Source organism: Fukomys damarensis, unplaced genomic scaffold (assembly GCF_012274545.1).
Source record: "Fukomys damarensis isolate Sample0158 unplaced genomic scaffold, DMR_v1.0_HiC HiC_scaffold_18, whole genome shotgun sequence".
Lineage (NCBI taxonomy): Eukaryota > Metazoa > Chordata > Mammalia > Rodentia > Bathyergidae > Fukomys > Fukomys damarensis.
This window is the reverse complement of record NW_022900930.1, coordinates 12,574,310-12,598,649: the sequence shown is the minus strand read 5'-3', so window position 1 is coordinate 12,598,649 and position 24,340 is coordinate 12,574,310. Positions and strand designations below refer to the sequence as shown.

Sequence of the window (24,340 nt, the reverse complement as noted above, 5' to 3'; positions counted from 1 at the left end):
TCTTCTGAACTAGTTGTTAGTTAATTCCAAAATTGATATTACCTTTTATCTAAGTATTTCATGTATATTTCCTGAAAATAAGACCCATTTTATACATACCTATATTAGATTTATATAACATTGATAATATTATCTAATGTATCTAATGTACGCAGTTTATTTTAGTTCATCAACTGTCTTACAATCACCTGTGTTTTATGTACATATTCACACACACACACACACACACACACAAATTCTGGTCTGAGATCCAATTCAAGGACACCTTTAGTCTTTAGGCATTTAGTCTGTTGGTATCCTTAATCTGGATACTTTCTCAGCCATTCACATCAGGCTTTGACATTCTTAGAGAGTACAGACCAATCATTTCATAATGATGCTTTGAGATTTTCTCATGTTTACATTCACATTTTGCCTCCCTGGCAAGACTGTCACAGAAATTATGTCATGTTTTTTTCTTAGTGCCTCCTACAGGGAGGCACATGCTGAGGTTGACACATTACTAATGATTTAACTTTGATCATTCAAGGTGGTGTCTGCCAACTTGCTCTACTGTAAAGTTACAGTGTAATTAAAAGCTATGTGGAAGCTTCTGTCTTTTATTCTTTGACCTATTTTTGGTCTGTTTTCCCTGCTTTATATACTAGGGATGTTAAGAATTTTATCAGGGTATTAAGGGTTTTGTGTGGGATAAATGTTGCAAGTATTATCTCCCAGTCAGTTGTACTTTGAACTTTTTTGAAATTTAAAATAACCTACATTTTTTGTAGTCACATATATTAACCCATCCATGCTTTCTTCCTCTCACCCTCCTCCCTTTCTTTTTTCCATTCTTTCTTTGTCAGAAAACCTTTCCTCACACATATGATACTAGAAGATACTGTCTTTCAGTACTTACATTGATTTTATTTTTACAAAACTAAGATGGTGAATTTTTTGTGTTAAAAGCATAGAGTTGGGATGTGGCTCAGTAGTAGAAGGATTCATAAGCATTACCAATGCCTTTGGATCAATTACTAGCACTGATAAATTGTATTGATAAAAAGTTCTTTGAAAATGTGGACTTTAAACACTGCATTTTATTTGAGTGGGTTGATTATACTATCTAATTTATCCTTCTTTATTGACATATGCACAGCTGTTAACTCTTAAAAATATAGATAATACTTAAATATATCCTTATAGATCTTTGAATAAAATCTCTATTTTCATAAAATAAGTATCCAAAAAAAATGCAGTGGTACCTCAGTTCATGAACACTTTTGTTTGCAATCAATTTGGTTCACAAACAGAAGCATTTGGAAAAATTTTGTTTTTGTTTGCAAACTGCATCAACTAATAAATACAACCGTGGCCATCTTTCCCACACAAACACAAATGTGGCCACCTTTTGCAAAATCATACAGCAAATTAAGTTAACAAACTGAAGTACCACTGTAATAGACAAATTTATGCCAGTTGACAAGTGAATGAGTGAATAAATTCTAGTAAATAAACACATGGAATATTGCTTAGCAATATAACAAATTCATTAGATACATACAACATGAATAAGCTCAGTTACGTTTGACTTAGAAAATGAGGAAAGTAGAAATTAATGGAGAAACCTGAAATAATTTTACCTGCATGAATTTTACCCCACATTTTTCTCTATATGCTACTTGTTTTTCATTTTTCTTCGTTTCCAAATGCTAATTTTATTGGCATATTAATTCTTTACACTCATATTTATTCAAGAAAAATTAAGATAATGATATTGATTCTTACCTTTAGAGACTTACAAAATATTATAGGTATGACCTCTAACATTTAATTATTGTCTTAGTTTTCCCTCATCACTGAGACAAAATACCCAACACCCAAAGTTAAGGAGGGAAAGTTTATTTAGCTCACAGTTTGTAGAGGTTTTTTTCTTTTCCCCTCCCCTTCCCACTTCCCCTTTAGCCATTTTATTCCTTTTTCACACTCTCACTTATACCATTTGAACCTTATTTACACCAGAGAAATTGTTTGGTATTTACTGAAGTGTGTCCTATTTATTTCACTTAAGAGTATGGCTTCAATGTGCATCCATTTCGCTATGCATGTTTCTAGTTTCTTGTTCTTTTATGGCTGAGTAGTACCCCATTTTATAGAAAAACCACATTTTCTTTATCCAGTCTCCAGTTGATGGGCATTTGGGTTGTTTCCAAACTTTATCTATCACAAACCGTGCCACTATAAACATGGGTGCACATATATCACTGTGGTATGATTCTTTTCATTCTATTGGGAAGATACCCATCAGAGAGAGAAAGAGCTGGGTCAAATGGAACCTCTAATCCTAGTTCTTTTAAATATCTCCATATTGATTTCCACAGTGTTTGCACCAGTCTGTACTCCCACCAACAATGGAGAAGAGTTCTTTTCTCCCCACAACCCCACCAATATTTGTTATTGGTTGATTTCTTGATAGCAGCCATGTGGGGTGAGGTGGAATCTCAGTGTTGTTTTCATCTGCATCTCTCAAATGACCAGTGATGTTGAACATTTTTTCATATATTTTTTTGCTGCTTTTACTTCTTTGAGAAATGTCTGTTCATTTCAAATGCCCATTTTTTAATTGGGTCTTTGTATTTGGGGGTTCTGATTTTTTTGAGTTCTTTATATATTATAGATAGTAGACCTTTGAGGAGTAGCTGGTAAAATTTTTTCCCACATTGTAGGTTATCTCTTAGCTTTGTTGGTGATGTCTCTTGCACTGCAAAAACTTTTTAATACAGTGAGATCCCAGTTGTTGATTCTTTGTGCAAGTTCTTGTGCTGCTGAGGATTTGTTCATAAAGTCTTCTATGCCAGTGTCTTCGAGAGTTCTTCCTAATTTACTTTCCAGTAAGTTTAGTGTTTCTGTTTTGATATTTAGATCTTTAATCCACTTGGATTTTAGTTTAGTGCATGGTCAAAGACAGGGATCTAGTTTTAATCTTTGGCAAGTTGAAAGCCAGTTTTTCCAACACCATTTATTAATGGGGCTATCTTTCCTCCAGTGAGGATGGTTGGCATTTTTGTCAAAGACAGTGTAGCTGAGTATGTCTGGTGTTGTTTCTGTATCTTCTAATATATTCCACTGATCCTCAGGTCTGTTTCTTTGACAGTACCATGCTGTTTTATCACAGTGGCTTTGTAGTATAGTTTGAAGTTGGGGAATATGATACCCCCTTGCCATGTCTCTGTTGCCTAGAATGTTTTCTGCTATTTTAGGTCTCTTCTGGTTCCAAATGAATTTTTGGATTGTTTTTCTCAAGTTCTGTGAAATATAGTGTTGGAATTTCTTTTCTTTTATTTTGGTACCGGGGATTGAACTTGGGTCCTTGCACTTGCAAGGCAGGCCACCGAACCGCTGAGCTAAATCACCGGCCCCTAAAGGCTGGCTTTCCATCTTCATATATCCTCTTCTATCTCTTTTTTCAGAGTGCTGTAATTTTCAGTGTAGAGGCTTTTGTCTCCTTCACTAGATTGATTCCTAGATATTTCATTTTTTGGATGTTATTGTGAAAGGAATTGTTTCCATAATTTCTCTCTCAGTGAGTCTGTTATTTGTGTACAAGATGGCTATTGATTTCTTAGTGTTGACTTTGTATCCAACTACCCTACTGAATCTGTCAATTAAGTCTAGAAGTCTTTTGGTAGAGTTTTCTTGGGTCTTCTATGCAGAGGATCATATCATCAGCAAATAGGGATTTCTTCTTTTCCTATCTTCTTCCTTAACTTCTTCCTTTCCTATCTTTATTCCTTTTATTTCTTTCTCTTGTCTAATTGCTGTGGCTAATGTTTCTAGAACTTTATTGAACAGTAGTGGTGATAGTAGAGATCCTTGTCTTGTTCCTGATTTTAGCATGAAGGTTTTCAGTCTTTGACCATTTAGAATGATATTGGCTTTTGGTCTTTCATAAGTAGCCTTTACCTGGTTGAGAGAAAGACTATCTATTCCAATTTTCTGTAGTGTTTTTATCATGAATGGGTGTTGAATTTTTTCAAATGCTTTTTCTGCATCTATTGAGATGATCATATGGTTTTTGTCCTTGACTCTGTAAATATAGTGTATTACATTTATTGATTTATGTATGTTGATCCATCTTTGCATCCCTGGGATAAATTTAACTTGATCAGGTTATATGATCTTCTTGATGATCTTCTGTATTCTGTTTGCCAGAATCTTATTGAGGATTTTTGCATCTATGTTCATTAAGGAGACTGGCCTGCAGTTTTCTTTTTTGGTTGGGTCTTTTCCTGGTTTTGGAATCAAAATAATACTTGCTTCCAGAACTTTAAAGTATACTACAACAGTATTTTGTAGTATACCCAACAGTTCTATATTGGTTCTTCCTACCAAAAAACAAGGGATATCTTTCCACTTTCTGATATCCTCTTTAATCTCCTTTTTAAAAAGATTACTGTAGTTTTCAATGTAAAGACTTTTACTTCCTTCATTTGATTATTAGGTATTTTGTTTTGGTTTGGTTTGGTTTTGGATATTATTGTGAAAGGTGTTGTTTCCCTAATTTCTCTCTCAATGTGTGTGTTAAGTTACTTGTCTCTTGTTGCTGAGACAAAATAATTGACACTCAAAATTGAAGGGGAAAGGTTGATGTAGCTCATAGTTTATAGAGGGTTCAGTCCACAAATGGCTGGATCCATGGCAGAGTGGTACATGGCAGAGCGTTGTTCATAGCTCCCACACAGTAGCAGAAGCAACAAGGGAACCTTGACAGTGTCTTTCTAGCCCTTTTATTTTATCCAGACTACTGGGATTGGGTGGTACCAAACCAATCAGTGTACTGGTTTAGTAATCACATGCCCTTAATCCCAACATCACACACTCTAGATTCTACCACTTCTGTAAAAGCCACCTATGACTATGAGGCTTTGAAGGGGATATCTAGACCCAAACCATTGCATTCCACCCCTGGTGCCCTAAAGACTCGTACATTTCTTTATGCAAAAGGCATTTAGTCCATCTGTAAAAGTTACCAAACTCATAACAGTTTCATCATTGCTGAAAAGTCTTAAGTCCAAAGTCTCCTCTGAGATATAAGGCAAAAGAAATTTAAACTCTGGCAACATTCAGTGGATGGCACAAGATAGATGTTTCCATTCCAAAGGTTATAAACAAAGGGACAGCAAGGAATGGGAACAAAGGAAGAACAAAATTCAGTAGGTCACACATTAAATCCCACAGTTCCACTTCCAGCATCCCTGTCAATCTGTGGCAAGTTGTGCACTCCAAAGGGCCTGAGTGGCTCCACCCATATCGCACTTCTGGTGGTTGTAGCTCCCGTGGCTTCTATCTTGGGCTGCCTCTGATCCCTCTTTGAAATTTTCTTCAGGTCATCCATGTTCCTGGCTTCTCCAAACTTCTGGGATCTCCATTGTACCTCTGGCTCCATACTTGTAGCTTCACACACTGTCCTCTCAACAGCATACTGCCTCACCTCCTTTTTTTTTTATATATATAAAAACCAGAGAAGGATTGAACCAAAAAAGAGAGCTGTTACAAGCCAATCTTCCTAATGAACATAAACACAAAAATCTCCAATAAGATACTTGCAAAAAGAATGAAGCAAATCATCAAGTAGAGTATATACCATGACCAAGTGGATTCATCCCAGGAAGGGATGGGTCAGTGTATACAAATCAATAAATGTAATACACCATATTAATGGAGCCAAGGACAAAAATCATATGATCATCTCAATAGATGCAAAAAAAGCAGTTGACAAAATCCAAAACTCATTCAAGATAAAAAACCTAACAGGAAATAGGAATAGATGGTCTTCATCTCAATTGTATAAAACCCATGTATGACAAGCCAACAGCTGCCATCACACTAACTGGTCAAAAACTAAAAGCTTTCAATCTAAAATCAGGAACAAGACAAAGATGTCTGCTATCACCATTTCTATTCAATGTAGTTCTGAAAACATTAACCAGAACAATTAGACAATAGAAGGAAATAAAAGGGATAAGTATAGGAAAAGAAGAATTTAAATTATCGTTATTTGCGATGACCTGATACTCTGCATAGATGATTCCAAAAACTGCACCAAAAGATTTCTAAATGTAATGCCTAAAGCTATGCAAAGTGAGAGATTCTGATCAGAGCTCAGAAGATCAGAAAACAAGTAAAGACTAGGCTCAGGAAGCTTCTGCTAGGAAGAAGGACTGCATTGCTGCTGAACTCCTGGCTATGTGTGTTATGCCTTGGTAGAAAGTTTGTCTGCATTTTCTTATGTCCAGACACTTTGCCTGAGACTGAGATTAAGGGTGGTGGACTAATTAATCTGATGGAAGAAATTCAAGGCAGTCTAATTTTGAGGCTGTAGCATGGCTACTGATGGAGGCTTTTAGCCAGATTTATGTTGCAAGTCAAAAGTAAAAACCCAACAGAATGATTTAAAACCTTTTGAATTTGGACAGAAAGGAAACTCTTTTTTTGATACCAAAAAGCTTGCTTCCCAGAATAAATTTGAGAATATTGCTTCCCTGTCAATTTCATTGAAGCATTTGAAAAGTAGCAGTGTTACATCTTGTCTAAATTTCTTGGAGAATTCAGCAGTGAATCCATTAGGTCCTGGGATTTACTTTGTAGATTTTTAGTAACATCTTCAATTTCATTGACTGATTTTGATTTATTTAGAAATTTAATATCTTCTTGATTCAGCTTTGGTAATTCATATATTTAGGAATCTGACCATTTCTTTTGTTTTGCATCTTATTAGAATGCAGTTTCTCAAAGTAGATAATCTGGATTTTTTTCAGGATATGTGGTGATTTCACCCTTTTCATTCATCACGGATTTGAGTCTTTTCTTTCCTTTTTTAAAATAAGGTGGGCTAAGGGTTTGCCAGTTTTATTTAATCTTTCAAAGAACCAACTCTTTGATTCATTGATCCTTTGTATGGTTTTCTTAGTTTCTATTATATTAATTTCTGCTCTGATCTTTATAATTACAACCCTCATATAAACTTTGGGCTTGACTTCTTCTTTTTCTAGAAGTTTTAGATTCAACATTAGTATGTTTATTTTAGTTCCCTCTGTTTTTCTGATATGGGAATTCACTGCTATAAATTTTCCTCATAGGACTGCTTTCATTGTGTCACATAAGTTCTGGTATGTTATACTGGCATTATCTTTTAATTATAGAAACTGTCTAACGTCTTTAATTTCATCTGTGACTCATTGGTTGTTCAGGAGGGTATTATTTAATTTCTGTGTGCTTATGATGCTTTTGTTGTTTCTTTTGCCACTGATTTCCAATGTTATTGCACTATAGTCTGATAATATATATGGGATAATTTCCATTCCTTTGCATTTAATTAAGCATGTTCTATGAGCTATTGTGTGATCTATTTTGGAAAACATCTTGTGTACAGCTGAGAAGAATGTGTATTCTGATATGGTGGTGTGATGGATCACTCTGTAAATATCTACTAAGTCCATTTCTTCAAAAGTTTGGTTCTGTTCTGATATCTCTTTGTTGATTTTTTTTATTTGTCTAATGATCTGCCTATTTGTGACAGTGGGATATTGAGGTCTCCCTTTATAAATGCATTAGTGCTTATTTTATTTTTCATGTCGGTTAATATTTGTTTTATGTATGTAGTTGGGTGTGGTGGTGTTTGGTGCATAGATGTGTATGTGTATGTGTGATTGTGTGTGTGTGTGTGTGTATTTTTTTTATTATCTCTTCCTCTTGGATTGTTCCCTTTACAAGGATGTAGTGACTTTCTTTGTCTCTCTTAATCAATCTTGGCTTGAAATCCACTTTGCCTGCAAATAAAATCATTACTCCTGCTTTTCTATGGGTTTCTAGTGCATGGAGTACTGTTTTCCATCCTTTAACTTCTATTCTATGAATTTCTTTTTTAATTAAATATGTTTCTTGTGTGCATCATACTGTGGGATCTTGCTTCTTGACTCGTTCTGCCAGTCTGTTTCATTTGATTGGTGAATTAAGACCATTAACATTGATGGTTATAACTGATATGTATTAAATTCTCCCTGTTATGTTATTTTCCTGTTGTTGGCTCTCTTTTTTCCTGCTCTGTTTAATTTCATTTCTTGCCTGGTGGATTCATTTTGTTGGAGTTCATGGAGTTGTAATTCTTGTTATCTCTTTCTAGAATACCCTTCAGAACATTTGGAGTGCTGGTTTGGTGTTCATGAATTTCCTCAGGTGTTATCATGAAGTATCTTATTTCTCTATCAATGAAAGATGGTTTTGTGGGATACATCAATCTTGGATGGAGTTTGTTTTCCTTTAGGGCTTAGAATACTTCACTCAAAGCTCTCCTTGACTTGAGAGTTTGTGTTGTGAAATCTTCTGTGATTCTGATGGGTTTTCCATTATAGGTGATTTGTTTCTTTTTTCTAACAGCTTTTAATATTCTGTTCATGTGTTGAATTTCTGGAATCTTGACTATTACATGCTTTGGTGAAGTTTTTGTTTTCTTTTTAATCCTGCCTAATTGGAGTTCTATATGCCTCACTTAGCTATATGCCAAGTTCTTTTTTCTTGTTTGGAAAGTTTTCTGTCATTACTTCTGTGAACAAGATTTTTTTTATGTAATTTGCACTATCTCCTTTTTCATTAACTCCAATCTTACGTCATTCTTTACATCATCTAGCATTTACTGGATTGATTTTTTTTTTGTTTTTAAGAAATCTTTCTTTTCATAATCACTAACTGCAATCCTGTCTTCTACATCTGATATTCTGTCCTCACATTGGCTCATTCTGCTGCATATACTTTCAGTGGAATTTTTAATCTTCTGGATATCTGTTTGAATCTGTTTCATGGATTCCATTTTTTGTTTCCTATCCTGGGAATTTGTGGTTTTCATCATTTCCCTGAGCTCTTCTATTTTTTTTAATCATATCTGCTGTAGAGTCACTATGCATGTCTTTCATTGTAGTCACCATCTCTGTAATTATCTGATAAATTCTTTCTGCTTTGATTTTTTTTTTCTAGAGCCTCATTCATCAGCTTTATCACTTCCACTGTTACCATTTCAGAGAGTCCAGGTCGGTGGCTTTTGGATTGTTCCACCTCATTGCCCTCTGGGTTTATCTTTGGTGAGCCAAAAGTCTGTTGGGGGGTATCTTGTTTAAGTGTCTTCTCATTTTCTATTCTTTTTCAGTGTAATTCCTCGGTTGATAGTTGTAAACTGGCTATGGTGAGTAGCTTTATTGCCAATATTTAGAACTTTTAGGGAATGAGCACTTCTGGGCTTGAGTCTGTTGCACGATCCCACCTCTTCAATTTATGGGAATGAGAAGCTTCTGCCCACTTGGCCATCCCCTGGTCCTTGGCACTGGCCTATAGTATTCTTCAAGATTCTTAAGCAATTTCAATCTTGGTATACCAGAAAGAACAACTTTAGTACATTTGTCACCTTGCCTAAAAATAGTACAATCAGCAGTAACAATAACATCAAACAGCCTAGAAAATGACAAACCGGTAACTATTAATTTGCTGCCTTCCACCACATGAACTATACTTGTGGCTATAACAAAATCTAAAACAAACTAGAAAACTGTATGCAACAAATAAGCCTTCAATATGACTATTTTACTCCTAGGAGAGAAGATTCAAAAGGGGTTAGTGGGGAAAAGTTAGAGAAACAGAAGAAGAGGAAGAGATGACAAGCAAGGCTTGTGGACAAAGGAAGATCACACAAATTTTTGGAAAGTGGTGAAGAAGATGGGAGGAAAGGAGAGAAGAAACAAAGAAAAACAAAAACAGAACAGAATAACAAGAGCAAAACTCAAAACGATTTTCACACTAATATAAAAACAAGAACAATTAAGAAAAAGGAAAGAAAAGAAGAAAAAAATATCCACTTCAGGGTGTGTCTCTGCTGTCACTGTAGACAGTTGGGCAGAGTCCAGATCAGTGATTATTAATCCCAGCAAACCAGCCATAGATTTACAGTGGAGTAGTGTATAATCTCAGCAAACCTGCACCTTTAGTTCTACTGGGCTGGTTTCTGGACATGGGGCTGGAACTTGATTTGTTTAGCCTGCAACAATCCAAAAGTCTCATGTAGGCTTGAACTTGGCTCTCTGCTAACTAGAACTCACATCCTTGACCTCCTGCCAATTTGAACTTGGTTCTGCCGCACCCTGACACTGGGAGCCACTAGATGGCACCAGTTAGCCGCTGCTCTGAGTTCCAGGCTCAGTTGGCTCTTCTCCAAGATGTCTATAGGCCAATTGCCCGTTCCTGGGGAACATCTGAAGCTAAATAATACCAGCAACTGCAGTCCACTGTGTCCACTGCTCCATTGTATTGGTGCATTCCTCTATGGAGGCCTCTGGGGCTCCAGGAATCACCATATGACTGCAGGTTTGAGCCACCCCTCCCAGGCAGTGCATCAGTGCTCAAGGAGAAAGCACTACTTGGCCACCTTCTTCTGCACTGAGATTCTCTCTCTCTCTCTTTGCTCTCTCTGTGAGCTTCAATTCTTGCTTCAGATCTTTGCTGGGTCCCGGGGACCCACTTTTCTTCCTCATGTTGCTATATTCCCATGTTCGGACACCACATCTGGGACGAGCCATTTCTCTGCTGTTCACCACTCTGCCAACTTCCCAGAAGTCTTGAATGCTATGGCTTTGACTTTCTCATTTTCACTGTCCACAAGAAGGAAAGATGGTGGTGATCTGAGAGACAGAATGTCAGATAAGAGAGAGCTAGCCATCTAAGTGACACACTTCAGTTGTTTATTTTCAGAATGATTTTTGTAATTGTAAGGTAAAACTTATGGCAAGTAATTTGGGAAGCAGAGTGAAGTGTAAAGGAGGAGAAACTAGTACTTGTCCTCCCAGGAGTGATCTGTTAGCATTTTGTCTTGCATCATTTTGTTTGTGCATTTGCCTTCATGTGTTCAAAAATACTGTACATAACATTTGCACCTTCATTTTTTCACTTAAAACTGTAACAAACATGTTTGTAAAGTATTATTGAACATTATTCTATATTATCATTTTAGTACTTAACACTTTACCGAATCAATTTCCCTTTGTTACTCATTACATTTTTACTGGAAATACCTAGTTGTTCATACCTTTCACCACCATCTAATGCTGGGGTAGATGTCCAGGGTGGGAGTGACTTGAAAGGATTCAGAAACTTTTGAAATGTGTTCTTCCTAACTGGATTCCAGGATGGTACAACTTGCACTGCAATGCTCAGTACATGAGACCAAAAGAGGGTACTTCAAAGGGACAATGCTTGGGAACATGCAGAACACTAGATTGCAAAAGATGACAAAAATAAGGTGGATTTACGGATATGTTCCTTTTTAGCATTGTTTGTTTTTATAACTTTAATAATGGAGCAAAAGTTTGTTTTGGGATTCCATTTAGGCATTTGGCCTCAGATACAGTCTTGTCACTCTGTTTTAGTAGCATAATGCGTTCAAAGAACCTCATTATAGAGATTCTCCTGAGTGTAAGCATCTTCGGTGAGACAGGATTTATTATTATCCTCTAGCCATGTTGAATGTCTTCCTCATTTTCAAAGCAACCGTCCTTCATAGGAAACATATCATCACTCATCCAACTAGTTCACTGCAGAACTTGAACAGTTAGTCTTTTCACTTGAATTTAAAAATAATGGTAATGAAATTGGTAAAGATTAGGATACACTTCCAGGGAGAGAGCAGTCCTAGAAGTCATGCCCCTAGTGTCATATATAGATAAGAGGAAGCAGTGTCACAGACTCAGCAAAATTTCACTACCTCAGGCCACTGTGCAACAAATGCAGTGTGAGTCACAAGGAGAACCAGGTCAGAACATGTATGGGAACCAGCACAATCAGACAAATGACCCCTTATGTTGATGGATTAGCTCCAGTAACTTTGTAGATGTTGAACAGCATGCTAATGAACTGAAATAGATTTGACTCAAAACTGTGAAAGGGACCTTGGACAACTCTTGAGTATACAGACAGCACAAAGCCTGAAGAATTCCAGAGATGTGCACAAGATTCCATGGCTACTTAGTGCCCTTTTACCAGATCTTCTGATGGCAAGTTCAGTACTCATTCCAGTGCTACATCATCTGCATCTCCAGCCCATGTCCATGGGACCTAGCAGAACTAGTTGGGTATTTTGTCATTCTTCATTTGTTGTTAAATTATGAATGAATGTTAGCTTTTTGCAGAAATTACTGATAAATCTATATTTTTATTTTTTATTCCATTGGTACAGTGTATTATAAAAATTAATTTTGGAATGTTAAGCTAACTTTGTATATCTGATAATTCCCATTTGGTTATAGCATACATGGTTTCTTATATGCTGCTGAATTCACTTTTCTAACATTTTGTTTAGATTTTTGTATGTATATTCTTTAGGGATTTTGGTTTAGGTATACTTTTATTTTGCTTTCTGTCTAGTTTGATAACCCTAACCCTAAACCTCACAGACTGAGTTAGTGAACTGTGCTACTAAGATACATATCTTGGTTCCTCTCTCATAGCAGGTCATAGAAATTAGAATTTATTTTCCCCAAAGTGGTTCATAAAAACTCTAAACTTTCCACTTCCCTTCTGTCTTGGTGCTTGCCATAGAGAAATTTTGTATCCCTCATTTTGATGTCATAAAACCCTCCTCACTTCAGAGAGATCCTGCCCCATACCCTGAAAGGAGGTTGCACAGAGAGACCAAGAAGAATGCTGAAGCAAACAGGTCTTGTTGGGTTTCTCCACCCAGTCTGTAACTTTGGTTCATAGCCTTTCTGACGAATCATATTCTGACACAATTATGCACACTGCAGTCATACCCATGCAATGATGTCTCCATAAAAATTCAAAAGCACAGAATCTAGTGAGCTTCCACATAGCAGAAAACATGGTGGTCCCTGGTGGGTGGTAGTTCTAGGAGGCCATGGAAGATACACAGACCTTCCCTGGACCTTGCCCCATGCATCTTTTCATGTGTATCCTTTGCAGTAAGCCACTTTGTCTGAGTTTTATGAGCTGTTCAAGTAAATGAATTGAACCAATGATTTTTGTTTTTTGTTTTATTTTGCATTGCTGGAGATTGAACATAGGAACTCCTGAATGCTGGAAAAGCTTTCTCCAGCCCAGATCTTGTGTACTTTTCCTGTTCTGCTTTGTTCCATTCGCCTCCTTCATGTTCTTATTGCCAAATACAATCATGAGTCACTTAGTACCGGGGCTATGTTCTGAGAAATACTTTGCTAGGTAAATTAATCATTACGTGACTATCACAGAGAGTACTTCTACAAACTAACATGGCTGTGAAGTCATTGGACAATGTAACTTCGAGGGACCATTACAGTACATGCTGAATTTGAAAGTTGATGGGGCACATGACTGTATTTCCATGTGTTATAGGAGTGCCAGTATATAAATACATACTGTTTTGTGAAATTGCCATTTTTGTTGTTATGGTTTTTGGTTTTTTTGAGATAGTGTCTCACCATGTCATTCAGGTGGCTTTGACCTCACTGTGTATGTCAGGATGGCCTCAAACTCACAATGATCCTCCTGCCTCAGCCTCCTGAGTGCAGGAGTTCAGGCATGCTCCATGAGGCCTGGCTATCAAAGTGATATTTAAAAATCAGTCAAGAGAAGAAAGATAGCTTAGTGTGGTGGCACAAGCCTATAATCCCAGTACTCTGGGAGGCTGAGGCTAGAGGGTTCCAAGTTCAGGGCCACCCTGTGATTTCATGACATAATGAGAGCCTATCTCAAAAAAGAAGAGGCAGGGTGCTGGGAATGTAGCTCAGTATGGAGTCTGTGAGTTCAATCCCCAATATGGAGGGGAGAAGAGTGGTGAAGAAAGGTGAAAAAAATATGCAGTTGTGAAGTTATCACTACCTATGTAATTTCCTTTATTGGGGTTAATGTCCCTGATCTGAGTTTTCCCTTTTATCTTTTGGCTACACAGAGGTCCCTCTGGATCTGATACTCACTTATTGTTCAAATGTTGTGCTGAATTTCCTTTGTCAGTCTTTTACCTTTTACTATTGTGTATGGAGCTTGGAATTCATGATCACACTTCAGGGAACTAATATTCGGCTCTACATTCATCTAGAAACACAAAGCCTGGAGCTCCCTCACTGATCACTCCAAAGAGGGCTCGGCCCTGGACGGCACTTAGTGTTCCTGACTACAAGAATGAGTGTGATTTTAGTGTTATGAGGCTTCCTGGGATTTGCTTTTGGCTTACAATATCTTATTTTTTAGCCAGTGTTTGCTAAGGGGCTGTGATGAGCGCCTGGTGCCAGGAGGCTCCTGTGTTCCCTGGACCAGTGTGGGTGCAACTCAGGATTGTTTCAGGACCACCCCACATTCTACTGGGCTGGGCGTGGGATCGGTGTGGCCTAGTGCACTTCCAGATCCCAGACTGTGATCTTAGAGATGCTTTTCTTGGTCTTCTGGGCTCTCTCTGGTTCTGTTAACTTCAGGCTGCTATGCAGTTTCCCCTGCACATTTGGCTGTTAGCCTCCTTTACTTCTCTTAACAATGGTCTCTACTGTGTTCAAAGACACCCTCCTGGCACAGGCACAGCCGCAGATCTCTTTCCCCTGGACAAGGCCCTGGTCCCCACACTGGACCTGAAGGTGGGACCCTCATTGGGAATGATGCTTGGGCTCTACAAGTGGGCTCTGGGGAGGGTGAGGGGCAGCCCCGCGGTCTTGGCTTTCCTCTCCTGGCATGAAATCTCTGCCCTGTGTGAAAGCTGAGCAGGTGTAACCAGTTCCAGATTCTTGGTCCTTCGTGGAGCCTCCACCTTGTAAGTGGAAAGGGAATATAATCCTCCAAGCCAGTCAAGTATCAAGCACAAAATAAACCTAAGCAATTTGTCCTGTTCCATGTACACCAAACTAGTGAGCAAGATTTTTTTATTTCTCATGAGTGAAACCTGAGTTCCTTTTCTTAGTCTCACCTTAGTAAAACATTCAGAGAAATGTTTAAGTGCCCCTAAAAAATGTTAAAAGTTTTCACAAATCAAACAAATTTCCAAATTGTATTTATATGAAAAAATGTGTGACTACCCTGAAACATTTGAAGGTGCATAATTTACTTTAAATTTCAAATTTAGGACAATAATTCTATAATACAATTTTTGTATAAGCCAGTCAGGCAAAAAATTTAAAACTGGGAGAAGTATGTTTACAAGGTTTGGGACCCTTCAGTCATACTCCGTTAAATCACCCAGTCTCTCTACGGTATGCACTAACCCAGTGGAAATTCTTAAGACTAGGGGTCCCAAGCTCTCTCTTCCCATTTTGTTACCCACATATTCACATACCAGTTTCATAATTTCCACCATACCTTCATGAGTTGTATGTATTTATATAGTATCTATACTCACACAACATTTTTCTTGCTAATATATTTTAAACTACCTCTTTTTAGGGCTAGGGTTACAGCTCAGTGGTGGAACACTTGTTTAGCACACAAGAGGCCCTAGGCTTACCCCCAGCACCAAAATAATAAATATAAATAAATCGTGCCCCTTTTCAAATGTACTCATTTTAAAAGCAGACATTTTATCACACGTGCAATTAGATAAAAGCTGATAAAATTGTAGCTAGGTACTGTTAAAGGTTCTGAGCTTGTAGGCTGCCTTCTCTGTTAAAAAGAGAATTGTGAAATACAGTGAGATAAGCTCTATTTAATCATTGTTTACTGTCACAAGCACCATACATGGTGTCCCATTTAATAGTCATACTAGCTGTATAAAGTAGACTCCTTCCACTGTTTTACACAGAGGGAAACTGAGGCACAAGATAACAAGATGGAAGAGTCAGGATTTACAGAGGCTTCATGCAGCCAGTGCTGTTAATTGCCAAATTTGCCATCAACATGGAAGTGATTCTATTGCACTCAGACTACCTTAGGTGCTTGCGGGCGGCCACATTGGCAGCACACATCTGTCTGCACTTGGGAAACACTAGTCTTGGGAGATGTCTGCAGACAACCCTTGGAAAAGGCTTCCTTTCATACTCAGACCTATGCTGCACATTCTGTGCCCCTTTTACAGACTCTTACTTTATATTGACATCTAAAGGGGACTCAGAGTTCGGTAGAAAACACTCCTCAACTTGATTTAACACAGCATTTCGCAAGCTTACTGGATCTCAGAACACTTGTAAAGGGCGGTATGTTTCAGCCATGTTTGAATTCAGGGTACTCGATGTCTTCAGCTACCTTTTTAGGAGTCTTGCAACAGGGCCCTGCCAAGTCTGAGGCTGCCCTTTCTTTTCTGGTTCAGAGCCTCAGGGGCTCAAGGCATAGCTTGTCTGGTCTTGGTCTTTCCCTCAAAGACTGCCACCTCTGTAAGAAGCAGGTTCAATCTTTTCCTCTCCAAATACTCACAGCTCAGCTGCCCTTTTCTGAAAACCTGAAGGAACAGAACCTCTGACAGGTCCCTACCAGAGGGCTCTGGGGCAACACCTCTAAAGCTATGACAGGAGTCCTGTGAAGAGCCCTCAGAAGACAGAGCAGGAAAGGGAACAGCTAAACCTATCATAAATTCACAAGCTTTGATTTAGGAACATAGTGGGTCATTGAATAAATGATCTGATTTAGACACAGTCCATGTTGGACTGGGGATGCTGCTCAGAGTTAGAGCACTTTCTCAACACGTTCAAGACCCTGGGCACAAACCCCAGCCCCAAGAGACAGAGCCAGTGTTTCAGAGCACAGTTTTAAAACTAGGATTCTTGAGTCTTCACCTTGGGGACTTAATCCACAAACAGACGAGAACAGGGACCCCCAACTCCCATATCTCAAACTTAATTAAAAATATAAAAGTTATTCCTAAAAGGATAAAGCTGAAACTAAAAACAAAAACAGAAATAACTAAACTCTAAGAGTATTATTGCTTAGCCATTTCTTGCATTTTTATTGAATTTTTTTCTTTTTTAAAAAAGTCTGGTTATGACAACAAACTGGGAAACTACAATTACAATTCACAGATTGTGGCACAAAAAAACACACACCATCAGGAATCACATCAGTCCCTTTCCTCTTTATTCATTCAAAAAAAGAGTCCAATGCACAAGCATCAAATATGATCACTGTCATTTGCTTTTTTTCTTAGAAGGGGGGAAAACATTTATTCTGGGCAGCACTTTTACAATTCTAGGAAGTGGCTTTTACACCACTAGTTGCAGGAATAGAAACCATAACAAACTTGGAGGGCATTTGTTTGAGAGGCAAGGGACTCCTTGGCCGGTAAAAAATTCTTCTTGTGCTTAGTGAACTGCTTGTCAGCCTCAGCTAGCTGGTTGTTGAGTCTTCTCGGAGGTTGAAAGAGAAAATGGAATTTCCTACATAGATGGCAAAAACTGCTTCAGAGAAGAGTATTTCTGTTTCTCCACTCTCTCCCCATGCTTTTCCAGAGCTTACTGTGGTCACAGGACCCTCTATCATGCCCACCCTTATGTCAAAACACACTCGACACCAAGCTTACCTCTTACACTGCTTCTCCAGGGTTCAGATGACAGCACAAAACATCACATGTGAAAAAATAGCAAACACTTTGCAGGATATATCACCCAAAGGGGCATAATTTCATTTAATATGGTCTTCAAGGAGGGAGCCCAAAGCCACCATTTGAATGCCTTTGTCCAAAGACTGGTCAGAACTGGTTGATGTAAGGAACTGTCTCATGCCGATTAAAAAATTCTTATTGCCTAACAATTCAGTGGTCCATAAAGCAATTAAATGTTAACATTCAGTTTCCATTTAGACTTACACACATACACACACACACACACACACTCACGAGAACTGTGACAAAAGGATTAACCAGATTAACCTTGTGACTGTGTGCTAAAAGGAAGATGAAATCTCAAACTAGAGGGTCATATTCAAGTATTAAAAACAGAAAAATAGTCTGATCCCATGTGATTTTAAGGACATAGGAAATCATACTCGTGTAACTGGGACTCGAATTAGTGAAGTTAACTCCTGGGGCACAAAGTATTCAACAAAAATCAACTGAGAGTTCTCAAAATCCATCCATTTATATTATTTTAAAAATAGGTGGAGACTTTGTGTCTTGTGGCATTCCAAGAGTCAATATTTTGTAATGAAGTGAAAGAGTAATACCAGTAGTGTCCCTTTTCTTGTTTCACACTGGTGAGAAATTGTTGGTCTTGCATATTTTCTATCTACATGTAGAGGAGGCAGATGTAAACAGTCTTCACATTCTTCAAAGAATGTGTTACTTCTACAGCAGATGCTGTTTAGCCTCAAGTAGGAGAATGAAGAACAATTTGTTGGATTTGCTTTTTAAGTTTTACTTCCCGAAGATTTCAAAACAGGGGTTTTACCAGTTCTTGGCAATAAATTGTGTAATAAGAGATTCTGTATGAATAAATGGCCAGTGTGGGACTGGGCTCCCCCCCCAGGCAGCTTTCTACCTGAAGGTTCCACAGCTAGGCATGGAGGGTTCACAAAGCATTCTGTTCTAGAAAGGAAAAGTACGTATTAGCAGAGCGCCCAGCATGACTCAGAATTGACTTTCGATTATCATCAGTATTCAGACTTGGGTTTTTCATGAACTTTTTGTCCCCTGTGGCCCCCAAAAGTGCCCTGTCTTTGTCTCACACTAATGATATGTGGGGATAAAATGGAAATAATCCTGCCATTATGTCCACTAACTTACAGGCAGGACCCTTCAGAGAGAGACTGGAGGGGCACATGACGCACATGTAGAAGGATCTTGCTGATTACTGGCAACCTCTATGAATCAACATTAAATCCATGGGCTGACTGTTATCTTTTGTCTTTTTAAACTCAGAAGGCAGATTAAAGAATAAAGAAAGAATAAAAAGTGTCTTACACTAAAATAAGAAATCAGCCCCATCTTGGCACAGTTCTCAAGCAAAATATTGCACCCAGTGTTAACTGATGCTAGAAGCTTCAAACTGTATAAATTTAAAGGTATTTGCATATTATAAAAATAAAGATAAACATATACATATCTTACACTAGTTACGGAACAGCAATGAACGTCAGTCGATCCCTCTTTCACATTAAACAGAACTGAAACCGAAGTGCCCTAAATACTGCCTCCTGAACTGTAACTATGGCTTGTATGTGCACAGAAAACAAAATCCCTGAGAAGCCATTCGACTCTTCTTCAAGTAGCGCTCTCCTTATAGGATCACAGTTCTGAGGTTCAGTTTGTGAAACGTTTGCTCCATGTTCTCTCCCATCCTTCCTGTGCCCCTCAACGTGGTCTCAGAGCAGCCGGGGTGCATCGTCACTGGGCTCACCGCGCATGCTCGGGACCTGGAGGGCGTGCCACGTACAGAAGATGGTCCCAGTGGGCTCCACTGCTCTGTTTTCTTCATGGAAAGCCTACACCCAGAAAAGTCACTGGTTTCTGTGCTTTTCACCAACATTCTTCCTAGATGGGTAGATGAAAAGAAAGCACAGATATGACAAAAGTATGTCAGAGAATGACAGTCTTTTTTGTATTTAAAAGGTGACTTCCTTATTAGTACATGTACGCCGTGCACAATGATTATACCCATCATGGGGAGTTGGTACACGTACAGGACATGTCTTAGTTCTTTTTTTCATCCAGAGGATAACAGTCTTACTTGTTTAAAAAAAAAAAAAGGAGTAAAAGATTTTCATTTCTACTTCTAGAACTGATGGTCACTCTAGTATCCACAAGGGAGAGTCTGTTTAGTGTTTGTGATGTTAAGCTCAGGTCAGCTATAAAGCCAAAATGATGCCAATTGATTGTTACCACTTACTCAATTCTAATGTTCCATCTTAACTACAGTTCTAATTAACAGCCCCACAGTCTAAACACAGAAATGCTTCATTTCAATAAACACACGTGGACACATAGTACATAGCCCTCCAGGAGTAGAAATACATGCAGAGAGTAGAAAGGATGTCTGTCAGGACTAAAAAGCATGGTTTTACTTGAAGTGTTACAAGTGGGGCAGTTGACTGGAATATAGAACTTGAAGACTATACAGTGAAGAAACTGCTGCATCCTCGGCTAATTAAACAAAGTAGCATTCAATTCAAATAAAAGAATTAGAGGATAACGTTAAGCATCTCCATCATTTATTTTGGCTTTCCTACATACAATGTGATGCTTTTAAAAGTGTTTCATCGAGATTTAATAAACATTCATGGACAACAAACAGAAAGGTAAAGAGATTGTGATCTGATGCCCCCAACCCCATCTCTCTTCAGTGCTGCTTGATTTCATGGACACTGACAATTGGACGGTCACTAGGACATCCTTTCAGCCCATACAAGAATCAGGGCAGGGTACTCTGAGTTTAATAATGACCAGACCATCATCAAAATAAGTCCCTTCTACTTAGCAGTTACCTGCCAGGAATTCTGCCCTTCACTGTAGTGCATTATTTAGTTAATTCTCAACCTCCTACCAATCCCACTAGGTAAGCTCCTGCATTTTATTAAGAGAGAAACCAAGGTTCCAAGAAGTTAAATAACTTCCTGGAGAGAGAGTACCTACTAGTGAGGCTCCCTAATGAGGGTTATCTGGCTCCAAAGACAAGTTGACAGATAACATAGAAGTAGGCTATTTGGGGCTCTATGGATAGTTTCATATTCCTCTGGCACTCAGCAAAAGAATTTTTTGAAGGCCTATTAATACAGTAAACTCTCAGTAGATAAGGTTTTGAAACTGTCTCAAATTCCAGTAGTAACATGCTACCCCTAAGCTGTGAAGACAGCTGTGTAAAAACACAGGTCTCAACTTCGCAGTGATCTATAGACTGTAAGTTTTGGGTTTGTGTGGCAGATGAGCTATGCAAATATTTCCCTCACTGAATGTAATGAACCTCTGGAAATGCAGACAGTTGTGTCTGGCTGTCTGCTCTCCTGAGCCACTGAGAAATCCGAGACACCTAGTGAAGAGCATATCCTGCCATTCATTCAATTCACATTTTCCCTCATCTGTACTACTTCTTACATTTGGATTCAGATGAAAAAGAGCTGCCAACTTTCTCTGTTTCTTCCTACCCCTCTATCTCAGTAAACTCCTCCTCGTCCTGAAATATCCAACTCAGATGTGAATTTCCAGAACTTTTCCTGATTCTTCCTGGTGGAGACCCTACACACATATCATGCCAGGTATTCTATTTTAATTACAACCAGACAATCACAAGTAAGACTGACTGAATGAATGAGAAATAAGATGTGATAAAAAAAAAAACAGATAAAACGTAGCTAAGATGCAATGAGATCTTTCCTATAATGAAGGTGTATTTAAAAGTATCAAGGAGATGTGCAGGGGAAAATAAATGAATGAGAAAGAATGAGAAAGGTTTGAGATGCTTCCCAGAGACAGTGACACATGACCCTAGCCTTAGAGGAAATGGGCTTTTATTGGGTAGGGAGAAAGAGAGCAGCCAGCTAAGGACCAAGAACCATCAAGGGCACTATGGTTGACTCCTCTTGTAAGCCATGCCCAGGATTCTGAATTTGAGCCTGAAATCACCAGGAAACCATCCAAGACTTTAATGTAGGGATAGATGTGATAGACTGACATCAAAAGATAATACTGGTTTGAAGGACAAAGGACTAGAAAGTAGAGACCAGTACAGACTAAGGCCTCATGGAAAGCTAAAGAGTAAGTTACGCAGCCAAGTACACTCACGTCAAGGCACACTGCTAAGACGAGACAACAGGTCTTCCTGACAAACTGCACAGAGGGAAAAAGGACAGGAAGGTATTGACGCTGACAGATTTCTTTCTTTCTTTTTTGGGTGGGGGGCAGGTTCTCACTCTGTAATTCAGACTTGCCTTGGACTCCCTACGTAACCCAGGCTGGCTTCAAACTCATAGCAATCCTCCACCTCAGTCGCCCAAGTGCTGGGATTTTAGGGCATGCACCTCTGCAACCGGCAGGCTGACAGATTTCTAGCTTAGGCTGATGGGTAAAACTCTGCCACTACCTGAGACAGAAAACAGATAAAGAACTTTGGGGGAGAAAGACAAATTCAGTTCTGCACTGTGACACCTACAGGACATCCAGGGAAGCTGCCAGGGAGGACACTGGAAATGGAGATATGGAGCTGAAGGGCTCAGTTGGGGTTCAGACCCACATTCTCCCAGTGAAGATAAGCTGACTCTCTGGTAGTGCATCAAAGATGCATAGACTGAAATCAAAGCCATCACAAGCTTTATTACTCACATCTTTTATTTACTGTGTTCAATGCATTGGTATCTGGGGCCTTGCTGACCTTGAGGGACTGGCCCTTCCAGAGTGAGCCAGTTCCTAGACACAGTACACAACTCACATGCTACAGACTTTCCACATACAAACCAACCAGTCCAGAGCACAGACCCCACCCACCTTCTTCACTAGCTCTCACACTCTGGGTCAGTATCATCTGTCCCAGTCACCCCAGGGCCAGGAGCTAGACCTCTGCGGAGAGCCTCTACACCCCAGAGACGGCCAGAATTATCCAAACTGGTTAATCCTAAGCCTCCTTACCTGCCTTGCCTCTTCCTCTCATGGAAACCACAATCAAGGCTCCTGCCACCCATAGTTCTTCCTTTTCTTCTCTCTCTCATATAACCAACCTTGGTACTTCCCTGTATAGTTTTCCCCTTTCTCTTGAGAACTGTAAAAAAACTGTTTGCAATGGCAGTCATCTACTGCTCTGTTGGTCTTACTATACTTCACATCTGCGGATATATTATATTTTAAAGTCCACACGCATGTGAGAGCACCCGGCACTGTGAAAACAGAACGAAAGCTGGGAGCATAGTATAGATCCAGCTGGACACTCAGTAACTGTGACTGTAGACAGTGACTTTGTCTACAATTTAGGTAGCTCTGCCTTCTGTGACTTACCCAGTTGCTAGTGACATCCAGTGAGTTAGATACTATAGACATCTGTGATTATAATAAAGAAAGGATGCCATTCATCTCTTTATTTTGATAAGACAGGGCTGGCATTGAGGCTTAGTGCAGGTGCTTTATAAATAGACCTTCGTAACCTTGGCCTTGACCCTTCTGCAGTGGTAGAGAAGGGAAGCCAATATTCTAAACTCTTAGAAAACATGTTTAAGGTGCTGCCTCAATTAATATCATGCTAGTAAGTTAGTGGATAGATTTTTACCATAGTACAGTATCTACATTTACGGGGACATTTTTTTTTTAACCTTTATATGCTACCCATAACGTTCACCACATTTATCCCTAGTAGAAATGGCAGCAGGTAAATAAATATACTCAGTATTTACTCTGTGTAAGTAATTATCCTAAATGCTTGACCTACTATTGTCTGTATACATGAGACAATCTGAGAAGTACTTCCTTATTTTATATGACAAATGTCTAGAGTCAAGGCATAAAGTAATAGTGAAAATTCACACACAAAATACAACTCCAGAGCTAAAACTATCTGGAGAAAGTAAATACAAACACTGCTATTAGAAAGCTTTTTATTCCTAATTCCCAAATGCACGTGGATTCTGCACAAGCAAAAACAGTTATTCTAGGATGTTCTGCTTTATAGAGTCTCTTCATCCCTAACTCCCATCCCCTTGATCCGACCCCCACCCAAACACTGCAGGTCCTCTGGAGGGCCTCATCTATTAAAGAACTCTCTGTGCTTCCCAGAGACTTACCCTTAAAAATTGGCGCTCCTAAAGTCACAGATTAGGTACAGTAAAAATGATGGCATAAGGAAAAGAAGCACTATCTTTTCCACTTAATTTTCCAAGAAAGTATGAAGATACCTAAGCAGAGAGGGGAAAAATTCCAGTATCAATGTGGCTGGTGGGAGACTAAAAGATCAAAGAAACACAATTCCTCCTAGCCTATAAAATAGCCAGGCAGTGGGCTTTGTCAACTCCTTGCATTGCATGAAACAAATGAATACAAATCAGTATGACCTACCGCACAGGAGACCTCTAGCCTTTTCATATGAAATACCAGTTTGTCCCACCTTTCATGTTTTTAAATTCTGTGGTCAGTGAAAAAATTCTGTTGTAATAAAGTTAAATTCATCACCATTGCTTTTAAAAATATATTATCAAGCCCATGCTAACTAATTTGAGTTCAGTTAGACATGCTTTGCCTGTTTATTTGGTGAAATAAAGACCACAGAGTCTTCATTTTTAAAAAGGCTATTTCAGTTCTTAAATATCATTATGTCATAACAAAGTCACTACAAAAATTCTTATGTAAAATGATTAACATATTTCTGAGAATACTTACAATAGCAATTAATTGGAATTTAATAGAATTCATGCTTGAGTAAGAACTCTACACAGGCAATAATCAAAGTTCTTAAAAAAG

The 24,340-nt window shown here is 38.6% G+C and overlaps 1 protein-coding gene across 1 annotated transcript in view; it reads right to left on the bottom strand.

Moving 5' to 3' along the window:
- Window positions 1–16,908: 16,908 nt before the first annotated feature.
- The window catches only part of Mfhas1 (malignant fibrous histiocytoma amplified sequence 1), a gene marked incomplete at its 5' end in the record, with an annotated part of 84,845 nt that continues 77,413 nt past the window's right edge, over window positions 16,909–24,340 (bottom strand). Inside the window, one exon of the mRNA XM_010621855.3 lies at window positions 16,909–19,441. Coding sequence (XP_010620157.3) covers window positions 19,408–19,441 — 34 coding nt within the window. The remainder of the gene's footprint in view (window positions 19,442–24,340) is intronic.